The sequence below is a fragment of the Haliotis asinina genome, chromosome 3, assembly GCF_037392515.1.
Source record: "Haliotis asinina isolate JCU_RB_2024 chromosome 3, JCU_Hal_asi_v2, whole genome shotgun sequence".
Taxonomy (NCBI): Eukaryota; Metazoa; Mollusca; class Gastropoda; order Lepetellida; family Haliotidae; genus Haliotis; species Haliotis asinina.
The window spans coordinates 78,697,902-78,711,086 of record NC_090282.1 but is presented as its reverse complement, the minus strand read 5'-3'; the positions used below and the strand labels follow the sequence as shown (position 1 = coordinate 78,711,086).

At 39.3% G+C, this 13,185-nt stretch overlaps 1 protein-coding gene across 7 annotated transcripts in view; it reads left to right on the top strand.

Moving 5' to 3' along the window:
- The window catches only part of LOC137278521 (WASH complex subunit 2C-like), a 64,751-nt gene extending 51,771 nt beyond the window's left edge, over nt 1-12,980 (top strand). For 5 of the 7 annotated variants that reach the window (XM_067810903.1, XM_067810901.1, XM_067810902.1 and 2 more), the window contains 9 exons: nt 1,673-1,836; nt 2,961-3,075; nt 3,523-3,566; nt 4,900-4,959; nt 6,222-6,347; nt 6,765-7,356; nt 7,968-8,056; nt 8,424-8,613; nt 11,413-12,980. In XM_067810903.1, the coding sequence (XP_067667004.1) occupies nt 1,673-1,836; nt 2,961-3,075; nt 3,523-3,566; nt 4,900-4,959; nt 6,222-6,347; nt 6,765-7,356; nt 7,968-8,056; nt 8,424-8,613; nt 11,413-11,546 (1,514 nt within the window). In that variant the 3' untranslated portion in view covers nt 11,547-12,980. The remainder of the gene's footprint in view (nt 1-1,672; nt 1,837-2,960; nt 3,076-3,522; nt 3,567-4,899; nt 4,960-6,221; nt 6,348-6,764; nt 7,357-7,967; nt 8,057-8,423; nt 8,614-11,412) is intronic. The other 2 variants (XM_067810905.1, XM_067810904.1) reach the window with 1 other exon arrangement.
- Nucleotides 12,981-13,185: the final 205 nt, after the last annotated feature.

Genomic DNA, 13,185 nt, shown 5'->3' with positions numbered 1-13,185 from the left:
GGCTGTTGGTGCTGCAGTTACTTTGTGTAGTTATGACCGTTTGACATGTGGCTGTCGGTGCTGCAGTTACTTTGTGTAGTTATGACCGTTTGACATGTGGCTGTTGGTGCTGCAGTTACTTTGTGTAGTTATGACCGTTTGACATGTGGCTGTCGGTGCTGCAGTTACTTTGTGTAGTTATGACCGTTTGACATGTGGCTGTCGGTGCTGCAGTTACTTTGTGTAGTTATGACCGTTTGACATGTGGCTGTCGGTGCTGCAGTTACTTTGTGTAGTTATGACCGTTTGACATGTGGCTGTCGGTGCTGCAGTTACTTTGTGTAGTTATGACCGTTTGACATGTGGCTGTCGGTGCTGCAGTTACTTTGTGTAGTTATGACCGTTTGACATGTGGCTGTCGGTGCTGCAGTTACTTTGTGTAGTTATGACCGTTTGACATGTGGCTGTCGGTGCTGCAGTTACTTTGTGTAGTTATGACCGTTTGACATGTGGCTGTCGGTGCTGCAGTTACTTTGTGTAGTTATGACCGTTTGACATGTGGCTGTCGGTGCTGCAGTTACTTTGTGTAGTTATGACCGTTTGACATGTGGCTGTCGGTGCTGCAGTTACTTTGTGTAGTTATGACCGTTTGACATGTGGCTGTCGGTGCTGCAGTTACTTTGTGTAGTTATGACCGTTTGACATGTGGCTGTCGGTGCTGCAGTTACTTTGTGTAGTTATGACCGTTTGACATGTGGCTGTCGGTGCTGCAGTAACTTTGTGTAGTTATGACCGTTTGACATGTGGCTGTCGGTGCTGCAGTTACTTTGTGTAGTTATGACCGTTTGACATGTGGCTGTCGGTGCTGCAGTTACTTTGTGTAGTTATGACCGCTTGACATGTGGCTGTCGGTGCTGCAGTTACTTTGTGTAGTTATGACCGTTTGACATGTGGCTGTTGGTGCTGCAGTTACTTTGTAAAAAGGTAATCATCTGTCCTTGTTGTTGGGAATCTTATTAGAAACTGAATGCGTGAGTGAGTTTAGTTTTACGCCACACTCAGCAATATTCCACCTATGTGGTGGCGGTCTGTAAATAATCAGGTCTGGACCAGACAATCCAGTGATCAACAAGATTAGCATCGATCTGCGCTATTGGGAACCAGTGACGTGTCAACCAGTCAACGAGTCTGTGTCGCCTGTTACGACAAGCATAGTCGCCATTTGTGGCAAGCATGGGTTGCTGAAGGCCTATTCATGGGTCCTTCTTAGAGAGAGTGAAGGATGTTAATGTACACATGGTGTAATCCTGTATGTACTCGTATGGCCAGACCTCTGCAAAATGCATTGGATTGATAGACGTTGATGTCCAGACAATTGAAACCTCTTGTCTTTAATTGGTTCAGAATTATTTGGCAGGCATCAAAACTCAGTTACACATTTGTACTGAATGTCTGTCCAGTACGTGGTATCTGAATAGCTGTGGTTGTTCCACTGCTTGGCAACCATAAGATCTTACGGAAAGTGCTTGGAATTTTGTATCAAACTGACATATCATTTCAATTGCACCTGAAAAACTAAATCCTTTTTACATTCAGACTGTGAGCCTATTTATGTTCAAAAGTGTAATTGGGGGACGTTTATTTGTTTTGGAATGGTTGACGCTTTACCATCGTGTCTACGACACTGTTACAGCTGACCCTCTGTTTGGTGATGATGATGATGGCAAAGGTGCAACGGACATCTTCACTGTGGTTGCCCCCAAACCTAAACCTCCTGCTGCAGCACCTAAACCCCCTGCTGCAGCACCTAAACCCCCAGCATCTCAAGATGAGGACAAAGCAGATGAGGATTCCAAGGTACAGCAGGTCTCCAGCTGCCTAGTTCATCATAGTCATACCAGAAATAACAAAAATCAATCCTGTACAAGAGCAAAACAGACTAACACTATTTTGTGAAATGTATGTTCATTAATTGACTTTCAATGTCTCAATAAGGAAGGTGGTATCAAATATTTATGTCAGTCTAGCAGACATTGTTAAGTACCACTTCCTGTAGTGTCTGCCAATAGCTGTGAGGCAATATATAAGACCAGTCACTATATATTGACATGTACAAATATCACACACAATTGTATTGATGTGTTGAATGACACGTCACTGCTGTACCCCATTCTCTTCCCACAGAGGTTACTTGTCATAATTTTCCTACGAACCTCTGTTCTAATACAGCCATATTTCGCGGTTCTCATAAAATCCCCTAGCGGCAAAAAATGGCAGCAGATTTATCTCCCTTTTTTCTGTCCAGTCAGAACATTTGTTACATTGACCTACATTCAACTTGACAAATGCAAGCAATGTGGAGAAACAAATATGACATGACTGAGTTCTGTCTAGAAGAAACATTTGAGTATCGTGCTCGAGAAGAGGTTCTAGTTTTCATGATGCATCCGGAAATTACCGAGATCTTGCGAACGATCACTTTTGAAACAAGGTTGCTGATTGCACTACTAAATCTGATTGCCTCCAATCACGAGTCTTGAACACTCGCGCCATGAAAGGGTCGTATTAGAACAGAGGTTACGCAGGAAGATATGACAAGTAACCACTTTGGGAAGAGAGCGTGCTGTACCCATACTCAGTGTTAATGAGTGCAGACAGTAAAACTCATGTGGGCCTTCTGGTTTACACCAGTGTTTACAGTGTAGATAAACATCATCTGTTCGTCAATTTCTGGGAGTTATTGAGTATTTGAAGCACAGAAATATTTCATTTGAAACCACTGGCTAACGCCTTCAGTTCCAAATTAATTCAAGTGCTTCAAATACTCAATAACACCCAGAACTTGGCCAACACATAACGTTTGTCTCCTGAGTGTTACAGGGATGCCAGTTTGGGCAGACTGCTGTTCACCATGATCTGAATACCACTGATTGTTTCTGGTTTCTCTTGTCTAATATGAGATTGTTGTAAAACTTTTTCAGGAAGCCTCGAAGCCTACCCGTCCAAAGTTGGCTGGTGCAGTATCTATGTTTGGTGGGATGGACCCAGGAGGTTTGCCTGGTCTGAAGAAGATGCACAACAGGCAAATGTCTGATGGTGAGAGAATAATGGCTTAGTGACGTTCTCGAGAAACTGAAACTTCTTATACATAACATCCTATGTTTTTGTTTTGAAACATTGACCATCTACACTCTTTTGTTGTAGGATACTGTTATGTTTGCGCTGTTTGTTCGATATTGCTGGAATATTGCGAAGAGCAGTGTAAAGTCATACTCACTTTCTCACTTCTCAGTTGAAATCAACCTTTATTATAAGTACTTGAAAGTGAAAGGCTGATTACTACGAAGTATGAAACAGAATAGAAATATTCTGATATTTAAATGCTAGTTTTAATGTTGCTAATTCCCAGCTAAGAATTAATTTTTAAGTTAATAGTAGTGTTTGCTTCAATTATTCAAATTAATTATGTGTTAGACATGACATCAAACTTGTCATATACTATTTAAGTTAGTAATTCAAGTGAGTTATCTCCCTTCCTTCCAGATAGTGAAGTGCCACCTCCCCCAGATCTTCCTGACTTGGACCAGGTGAGGTTTTGTCATGTTGTTCACTTTGGATGACTTCGTTTTGACTGTTAGTCTGTTGTTTCTTTGAAGAAAGTATTTAGACAGCTTACCATGCTTTTAGACTAGAATCAACTATTAACAAGATATACTGATAGCTTTCTACTTGAGGCTTTGACTAAAATAGTTTGTTGAAATTTGAAAGTAAGGAATTCATTTTCTGTTAGCGGCAGCCTTGTTTTGCATGTACAATGCTGTGATGCATCCATGAATTCCGAGGTTATGTTTGAAGTGCACCGATTATGTATCTAGTCAGTTAATTTCAGGATTCCATGTCCCATTTTAAACAATATCATATATTACCAATATTCAAATTAATTCATTTTTTTAGACTATCCCATGCAACTAAGCTTCTCGATTAGGTGACAAGATTTATGATAAAATCTTATCCAGATATTTTCAGATGTTCATTGGAAGTGATTAGAAGCATTAGAAGTGATTACAAAATGTGCACATCGAGTATGTTTAAAATCGCAGAACTGTAAAGCAAAACTAAACCCAGACCAGTTGCCAGCCCAGTCTATGGGATTCAAACTATTCAAACATCACACTGATTTACTAACCAACAGTTTATGTGACATATTTACAGTTTGTGAGGCAGTATATATCTATTATTCCTGGAACTATTCACCTGAAATAAGCACCATCCACTTTATCTCCATGGGTCACATATTTGTAAACCTACACTAACCCCTTGATACATATCTGTTGTTTCTGCAATTTTGAATTACCTACCCTTGATTTTAGTTAACATTTCACCAACCACATAACATTGTTATTGGGAAGGAGTCGGGAGGTACCTCTTGTTACCAAACAACTGGAGCCACTGCCCATTTTAACTTACAAGGAGAAATCCTTATCAAAAAGAATTTTGAGGGCCTACTGTTGTGTGTGAATTAGTATTGTCAGTATTGAAATTCTTGCTAATTTCTTCATAATCTATAGAACTTGGCTCTCATGTTACTGACATTGTCATCCAATATTAAGGTTGTTTGTAACTATCATTCATAATAGGGCATAAGACCTAGTAACAGATCAAGTCAAATTTGTATATGGAAATCATGGATGGACAGTAATAGATATTGTGAACCATAAATTTAGTTCTTTCTTGCATTAGGATGTATCCTGGAGATTTAGTGGATGAAATTGGCAGCTATGTCTGTGTGATGTAGCAGTAAGTCAGCTGTGTAGTGACATTTGGTTGTGGTTCTGTGCTAGTCTATTGTCTTGCTGGTATTTTGGTTGCTTGGTAGCCTTTGCTTGGTCTCTGGTATCATGTTTGTCCATCTGTCTGTAGCCTGCAGCCTCTAGTTCACCTCCTGTCAAAAAGCTTCCTGGAAAAATTGGGAAACTTCAGGTAGGTGTGCTTTTGATGTTGGAGGTTAGTTTGAGTTTTTCTGCTTCTCTTTGATACATGATACAGCACACTCTATGCCAGGCCTAACAAAGGAACTAGTCCCGAGTATCCACATGTACATACTTCACATACAAATAGCCAGACAAATTAAACATAACACACAGTGTTCAATATACATGCATGGAAACGATTTAAATCAGTTATTTTCAAAAAGGAATAAAATTCTGCTAATAAGCCACATTTTCAAAGGAATCATATAATTCAGCTATCACAAGCCAAAACAAATTATGAATGCTCTCAATACTTCTTCTGTTTAAAATGTGGTACTGACATCAGGATTGTGTATTGATCTGGATTATTGGCCAGTATTTAAAGTGTGCGCATATCCAATAGTTTGTTTGCCCTCTGCTATTACTCTTTTAGAGGCCATTTGCCCCACAATTAACAGATGATGAATGTGGGGTGTTGACTGTGGGATGTATTAATCTGATGTTGAATCCGAGATATATTAATCAGATGTTGAAAGTGGCAATGTTAATCAGATTTTAAGTATGGGATGTATTAATCAGATGTTAAGTATGGGATGTATTAATCAGATGTTAAATATAGGATTTATTAATCAGAAGTTGAATGTGGGATATATTAATCACATGTTGAATGTGGGATATATTAATCAGATGTTAAACTTGGGATGTATTAATCAGTTGTTGAATGTGGGAAATATTTATCAGATGTTGAATGTGGGATATAATATTAGAATGATGAATGAAGGATATACTACTGAGATGTTGAATGTGGGATATAATATTGGAATGATGAATGAAGGATATACTATTGAGATGTTGAATGTGGGATATAATATTGGAATGATGAATGAAGGATATACTATTGAGATGTTGAATGTGGGATATAATTTTAGAATGATGAATGAAGGATATACTACTGAGATGTTGAATGTGGGATATAATATTGGAATGATGAATGAAGGATATGCTATTGAGATGATGAATGTGGGATGTAGTAATGAAGTAATCACTGTAGAATGTATTCATGAGAAATTGAATATGGGATGTGTTATTGAGATGAAATGTGTTTATGAGGTTTTGAATGTGGGACATATTAATGAAAGTGACAACTGGAATGTACCAGTGAGATGATGAATATTTAATGCCTCAGTGATATGTATGTATATATGTGCTGGTCTGTGTTTTCTTTGTGTCCTGAATGTCTATAAGACATGATATATGTGTTTGTAATGGCAGGGAGGTCTTGGCATCAACCCTGCTGCATTACTTCCTGGGGCAGCACCGCCTCGGGCAGCAGAGAGTCAGCCAGGTGTAGACTTCAGTGAACCACCAGAGACCAAAGTCCTATCTAGCACTTCCAAGGTAATACAACATCAGGGCTTTTAGATTGCATGGAGACACCTGGTAATTATTTACAGACAGTTGTTTTGAAGTAATTATTGTTGTCGGTGTCGAAAACAAGAATCAAATAATTCTTACCATGTTGGCAAATTGATGGTTTGGCTTTCTGATTTAATGTGTTTGTTCATGTTATTGACATTGATGTTAATTGTTATTGTATAATATATTGAGTGTATAATATGTGTAAGTGTATAATATATTGAATGTTTCCATTCTTTGATGTGGTTAATGATTCAATTCCTGTTTATGTTGTTCAGGTTTAGTTGGAATAAGTCACTAAGAAAGTTAAAAATTGATGAATGGTCATCTTTTCAAGTAGATATATCTTTTTTGCTGCAAGATGAGACAGATTGTCATTAAGTCAAACCTCTTGTTCAGGACCGAGTGAGAGTAATCAGCCGACGAAGGCCCCAGAGTCGGAAGGCTCGTCACTCTGCAGCCCTCTCAGGTGTGTTTGATGACTTCTCCCCTGGCATGTCACCAACATCCCCAACGGAACCCAAACCAATTGCTCAAACTGATGGCAAGGATTCCAGCCCACCAAAAACTGAGTCGAGATCAGATTTGTTTGGAAATGATGACATTCTTGGAGAATCCTCCAAATCAGCTCCTGTGTTAACCGAGAACAAGTCTGATAAAGATGATTTGTTTAGTGATGGATTATTTACAAAGGGTGCTAAGGGAAAACCATCAGACTCTGTAGATGGCCTCTTTGAGTCACCAGGAAAAAGTGAGAAGAAGACCCCTGTAGCTGATGATGATCTGTTTTCTCCCAAGTCCTCATCAGCCAGTGGGCATAGCAAGAAGGTGACGTCAGCAGGTAGCGATGAGGACTTGTTCTCATCAACATCTAAGCTGGCAAAGTCAGTAGAAAAAGAATCCAAGACAGATAGCAAGAAGGAAGAGAAGAAATCCAAGGTTGTGGATGATGATGACATCTTTGCTGATGCCAGTATTAACAAGAAAAAAGGTAGAGATTTGTTACAGACATTTAATGTTGTGACTCTCACTTATCTATGTATAGTGCACATCCTAGTTTCTAAGCATTCTATACCGACTTAAACACTCTTGGATCATTATCAGAAATGTAGATGTTACTCTCAGGATAGACTCGGTACCATCATGTTTTTGTCATTTAATCAAGGGCAAGTTCTTGAGGCAAAGAACCTTGTGAGGAACCTCAGGCAATTTGGGGTTGGAATAGGTCCACACAAACCAGGGTGGCTTTGTTGAATCGCATATCAATTTATCCTTAGAGTGTTATTCCTTGTTCCTGATAGCATTTACTTGACTTTCTGGTCCAGACAGTTTTTTGAGTCTGATACATCACTTGGATGAAATATTGTTGAGTACAGCATTAGAAAAACAACAAGCCATGTGTGGTAATGTTTGTTGTTGTTTCAAATCCCATATGACTTCATAATTACTGATCTGTCAACTGGATAATAATAGTGGCTTCCACTTCTGCCTGAACCCACTGAACTGACATGTGACAAAACTGGACATTTTGAATTAATAGCAGTTATTTTAAACCTCACTCATGTGACAATGTTTGACGTGAGATTTATCTTCTCATTTAAGAATCAAAGAAACCTACTCCTGAACCCATTGATGACATATTTGCAGACAGCTCAGCATCCAAGAAAACCTCCGAGAAGCCAGCAACAGGGGTGAGCAGATATTGCTGCACATATTTCATAGAATCATTGGATAGGTTAGCTCTGTCAAATATTTACTTGATAGGTATTGTCTGTACAGTGACATGGTGTTTGACATAAAAATGTAAACACATGCTTATTATTAGCTTTTTTGATAGATTTGCTTATTCAAGGTGCTGTTCCTTGCTATCCAAGGATTCACATTTTCTAACTTGTAATAGTTTTTTATGTGTATTTACAAGATCGATATTACTCCTTTGTGTTTTAATAGACTGAATTGCAAGGTGGATTTTTCTACAGAAAAAGTGCTGTTGGCTTGAACTGGAAATATATGTAGCTCTGCACACTGTTTCAAGAAAATGTCTTTGTGTGATGGTAGGTTGAAGATGACATCTTTGCCACACCGACACCAGCAGAGAAGAAGAGGCCGAAAAAAGCTAGTGTGAAGGACGAGGCACTATTCAAGGATGACACAGACATCTTTGCTGACATTCCTGCCTCCAAGCCCAAGGAGCCCAAGAAGAAGAAGAAGACAACGGAGAAGAAGAGCATATTCAAGGATGATATAGGTGAGAAGAACATCAAACCTCAATAACCATCAGTTCTCAGTAACTGATCTGTCTTCAGTAACCCATAAGAGGTCAGGAGTAACCTCCAGAACTTGGTTGGAGGCTCATCCATCCAGGGTAATCAAACCGTTCTCAGTTCAGAGTTCAGAGTGAGTGAGTATGGTTTCCAGAAATATCATGGTGGGGGTCACTAGAAATGGGTTTGAATATGTGAAGATATGTGCGCTATAAATATCCTATAATATAATGATAATATAATAATAGATATCCATTTTGGGAATCAAGCCCAGGTGTTTGGCATGATGAGTGAATGTTAGAAGCAAGTACCCAACTGTCCCTCTGTCCACCGTAGCATACATTTTTAGAGTTCTAAGTCTTCTGTTTTGATTAGTTCTCTGCAGTGTTCAAAATAACTGCCAGAATGCTCATTGACCTTTGTTCATGCCTGTCAAAAGTTACCAAAGCTGACCAACATGGTTAGTGATAATTTAGGAGCTGATTGTGTTTCCTGAATCTTGGCTTCCCAATTTCAGCGACAACATCGTCCGCAAAAACATAAACATAAACATAAACAAACAGTCAAGTGCATGTTATTATATACACCTGGAAATTAATCAAGCAACACCCCAATTTTTTCTATTGGAGCAACTTTGAAGTGTTCTGACAATCAAAATATGCCGGGTTGATATAGTTTGACACTTTTTTATTCAACAGACGATCTCTGACAAACAACTTAAAGGGAAAAAGTATCAAGACTTTGCTTTATTGCAACGAAATCCAAATTCTTAAAACTGTCTTAAATTCATGAAAAAATGGACACAATTTACTATTCATCCACAGACGTTGTTGTCAGGTGTATTAACACAAATGTCACATGGAAAGAAAGAACAGTCATCTGAGAGTCTGCACACCGACTTTCATCAATATCTAGTGTGTCCTCCCTGCGCACGCACCACCGATTCCAGACGCCTCCTCATTCCTTGGATGAGTCTCCGGATCTGATTCTGGGGGATCCTGTTCCACTCCTCATGCAGGGCAGCCGTCAATTCGTTGAGATTATGGACTGGTGGGTCTCTCTGCCTCACACGACGGCCAATAAAGTCCCACAAATGTTCAATGGGGTTGAGGTCAGGGCTCATGGCAGGCCATGGAATTCTGTCAATTGCATTTTGCCGCAAAAAATCATTTACAGCATGCGCCCTGTGAGGTCTAGCATTGTCGTCCATAAATATGGGTCTCGTTGCCAGAGGATGGTTCTCAAAATGAGGTACCACAGCCCTGTCAAGAACCTCCTGTTGGTAACGAACACCGTTAAGGTTGCCACGGATGGTAATGATATCCAACTTGCAGTTCATGGAAATGCACCCCCATACCATAACGGAACCTCCCCCAAAGGCCACAGTCTCCTGGATGTTCCGTGGAGCCATTGCTGTGTTCCTCTGCCTCCAGACCCGAGTACGACCGTCCACCATGTGCAGCAAGAACCGGCTCTCATCTGAGAAATGGACCTTCCTCCAAGAGGCAATGTTCCAGTGCAAACGGTCATTACACCAGGCCAGTCGGGCTGCCTTATGGGCTGGAGACAGTCTGGGTCGCTTGATTGGCCTCCTTGCCCGGTATCCTGCAGCTTTCAGACGATTCCGAACAGTCCTGTTCGAGATGGGTCTCCCTGGAAGCCACTCCTGTCTCAACCGAGAGCTCGAGTCGAAGGACCTGCGCCGTACAAGTCTCAGTAAAGCTCTGTCCTCCCGGACTGTGGTCTTCCTGGGTCTTCCTGGTCTAGGCAGGTCTTTAACTTCATTAGTGGCCCGGTATTTTTTCAAAAGTTTTGAAATTATGGAATGATGTCGTCCGATTTGAGTCCCGATTTGTCTTAGAGACATACCAGCATTCCTCATGCCGATTATTTGCCAACGAGTGGCCTCTGATAATTTCCTACGTGCCATGACATTGAAATGAATGAAAAACCGAATGCAATCGACAACCTGCGCTTGTAAACACCCCAGGGAAAAAGTGCATTTTTCGAAAGTTGAGGTTAAAGCAATGCACGTGCGCTGTGCAAGCTTCACGCGCGTCAAATCAACCCATGAAAAGCTCATGCTGTATGTCAATACATCAAAATTGAATAATCAATCATCAAAATTACTTCGTTAAACTTTGTTAAGTTTTTATGTGTCTTTGAATTTGGTGTTGCTTAATTAATTTCCATATGTATATAATTACTTTCTAAATCATAAGCAGCAATCCTCTCCTTCCACTTTGCTTTAGACACAAAACATTTTACATAATCATAACTTAAAGACATATTCATGAAGAGTATTTTGCCACTGTGGGGAATATTGATGACTTTGTCTTCTTGATTGAGAATGTATGGGTAATCTTAGAGTATGTCCCACCAATGTCAGAGGCTCCGAATTAATAGTCTGAAACAATTAATTTTTTAAATGAGTATTCAAACTTTTCTTATTTTTGATGTTTTATTGTCTATGAATTGTCATGAAATAATCATCCCAGTAGGGTGTTTGAAGGGCACTAGCCCCAGTGGTTAGTGACAATTTGAATCTATTGCTTACACTGGTTTTCTGACTTCACCAAAAATTAACTCCTCTTCAGTAACTATGCAGATTTCAATCCTTCATAAACCGTCAGTCCTCACTGACCCAACATTTAGTCTCCTCAATCCTCAACATTTAGTCTTCTGTAGCACATACAGACTGAGTTGCGTGTCAGTGCTGAGTCATGTCAATCCTTTATTCTCAGAAACATATCAGTTTTGAGTCTGCTCCCCTTCCATTTCAGATGACATCTTTGCAGACACCTCACCTGCATCGACCAAGTCCAAGAAAGAGCCGAAGAAAAAGGCAAAAGATACAACGAAGCCCATTGCTAATGACGATGACATATTTGACGATCCCCTAGGGGGAGGCAAGTGATGTCATTAACTTATGAGAGAGTGTTTATATTGTGTATAGTATGATTACATTGTACAGATTAGGTTGATTTTTTTCACGTTCATAATGAACATGAGGAGGAAGATACTTAAACAATACTCTACAAATACATATGTCCAGACATGTTTGTTACCAAACCATAATCCTTCCTTCTGAAAAGGGATTAACTAGTTGAAATGCTTACATGTAATACATTGATGCTTCTTTGTTCCTCATCAGTGTTATTTAAAACCATATTGCTTTCTGCAATTCTCTACATTTAGGTATTATTACTGCGCCACACAGTTGTCAACAGAAAATGACATGACACCCAAAAGGCTTGGATGATGTGAAGCGATTTCCTGATCTGTTCATCGCAACAGAATATGAGTTTCTGACTTCATACAAAGCGTGTACGATTTATGAGTTATTTGACAAGATTTCTTGTTTTTGTTTTCTTCTTGGTTTGAAGATTGAACGAACTACGAGATTCCTTTTACATTTTGTTATTGGTATGTTTTTACATGACACACATGTGAGGTTGACTGTGTGGATGACGTTTGAAATTCTGACAGGTAGAAAATAGTGTCATTTACAGATGACTGTGCCTTTTGTTGCTGTTTTTACAATCTCATGTTAAGTTATGGTTTGTGTAACTGTTAGCTGAAGATTGTATGGTGTTAGTGCGTCTTCTGAAGAAGAATGGATGAGATGCCTACAACAACAGGAGCGGAAGTGTACTTATTGATAACAATAGGTCTCTACTAATACCGGAAATATATCCATTGGTACAGAATGTGTATCCACTGACACAGGAAGTGTATCCACCAATTCAAAAGGTGTATTCACCAGTCCTGCATGTGTATCCACCAATGCAGTAGGTGTATTCACCGATACAGAAAGTACATCCGCTGAGCTAGGAAAGCGTTCACCTGTCACCTGTATCTCTGAAAGGAGTACTGGTGTGGTTTTAAGATGTGTATTGGCAGGAGGAAGTTTCTCTGTCAAAGATTTTAAGGACAAATTGTAGACTATTTTTGTTTGATATTGTTCTTTTCACATAGTACTGTAATATGATAAACTTAGAATAATTTTCTAAGAAATGTGGTGCTATTGATCAATTTGTCCCACGTGAATACACATACTTGTAATGAAGCTGGCATGGTGAAACTGTCGTATAATTTAAGGTTCAAATTGTATAAGCTGGTGTTATAAATATAAGTAAATTGTATAGAAGCAAATAAATAATATACAGTTGAGAGTTTGAGATGCATCATCAACACTAATTTAACTTGTAATATATGCACAAATATTGCTGGTTTTGAATGATTCAAACAAAGGTGACTCTGCCACAAGTAAGTGATTAAGTTAGAAGAAATGATATTGTATATCTGATCTGTGAAAGACATTGAGTGCAATAAATACCTTTACATGATATCCACTGTTATTACTTGTTCACTACCAACTATGCGATATGCATGGAATAAAAGGATACACCTAGATTAGATGAGGCAGTCGTAGACACAGGCAAGACTCACAGATGAAATGCAGATAATAAGTAACACCTATGTCGCAGCTTCCTAGAGAACAGCATAACAGCAACAGATGCCTGGCACAATTCTACTATCAAATGGCTTCACAT